Source organism: Trichechus manatus, unplaced genomic scaffold (assembly GCF_000243295.1).
Source record: "Trichechus manatus latirostris isolate Lorelei unplaced genomic scaffold, TriManLat1.0 scaffold00141, whole genome shotgun sequence".
Classification (NCBI taxonomy): domain Eukaryota; kingdom Metazoa; phylum Chordata; class Mammalia; order Sirenia; family Trichechidae; genus Trichechus; species Trichechus manatus.
This window is the reverse complement of record NW_004444077.1, coordinates 2,793,356-2,794,069: the sequence shown is the minus strand read 5'-3', so window position 1 is coordinate 2,794,069 and position 714 is coordinate 2,793,356. Positions and strand designations below refer to the sequence as shown.

The following is a 714-nucleotide window of genomic DNA, read 5'->3' as shown; positions in this document are numbered from 1 at the left end:
CTCCAGCGGGGTTGGGAGCTACCCGTGCACCCAGGAATGACAATGAGAAGACCCAGAAGACAGAGCTACACTCCCAACTGAGGAACCTCACAGAGCTGACGGCTGAGCCAGCACCTGACTCGGAGTATCTGTTCCACAGGGAACAATTCTACTCCCTTTGGGAAAAAATGCTGACCAAAGTGGAGTCCCTTGGTGATCAGCAAGCCTGGAGAGATATCGCTTTTATTTAAAAGTTCAAGTCTGAGTTTTGCCTCACAGATAAACCAACGCGTTACAATAGATAAAAATATATTTTAAATATTCACCCCCCAGTATTCTCAGGTTTCTAGAACATACCTAAAACCTTGGGAGTCTGTGGCTTTTTCTATTGCAGCCATGAAGCCTGAGCACTATGGTACCCAGAGCCCAAGTTGTCCCATCACGACCTTCTGCCCAACCATGGAACAATTTAAAGATTTCAACAAATACATTGCTTACATGGAATCCCAAGGTGCACACCGAGCAGGCCTGGCTAAGGTAATTCCACCCAAGGATTGGAAAGCCAGACAGACCTACGATGATGTCAATGACATCCTAATAGCCACTCCTCTGCAGCAGGTGGCCTCTGGGCGAGCAGGTGTGTTTACTCAGTACCATAAAAAGAAGAAAGCCATGACCGTGGGGGAGTATCGCCACTTGGCTAACAGTGATAAATACCACACTCCACCACATCTG

The 714-nt window shown here is 47.5% G+C and overlaps 1 protein-coding gene across 1 annotated transcript in view; it reads left to right on the top strand.

Moving 5' to 3' along the window:
* Nucleotides 1–375: 375 nt before the first annotated feature.
* LOC101346944 (lysine-specific demethylase 4D-like) overlaps nt 376–714 on the top strand; it is a 1,901-nt gene continuing 1,562 nt past the window's right edge. The window contains exon 1 of the mRNA XM_012558159.1: nt 376–705. Within this exon, the coding sequence (XP_012413613.1) occupies nt 376–705 (330 nt within the window). The remainder of the gene's footprint in view (nt 706–714) is intronic.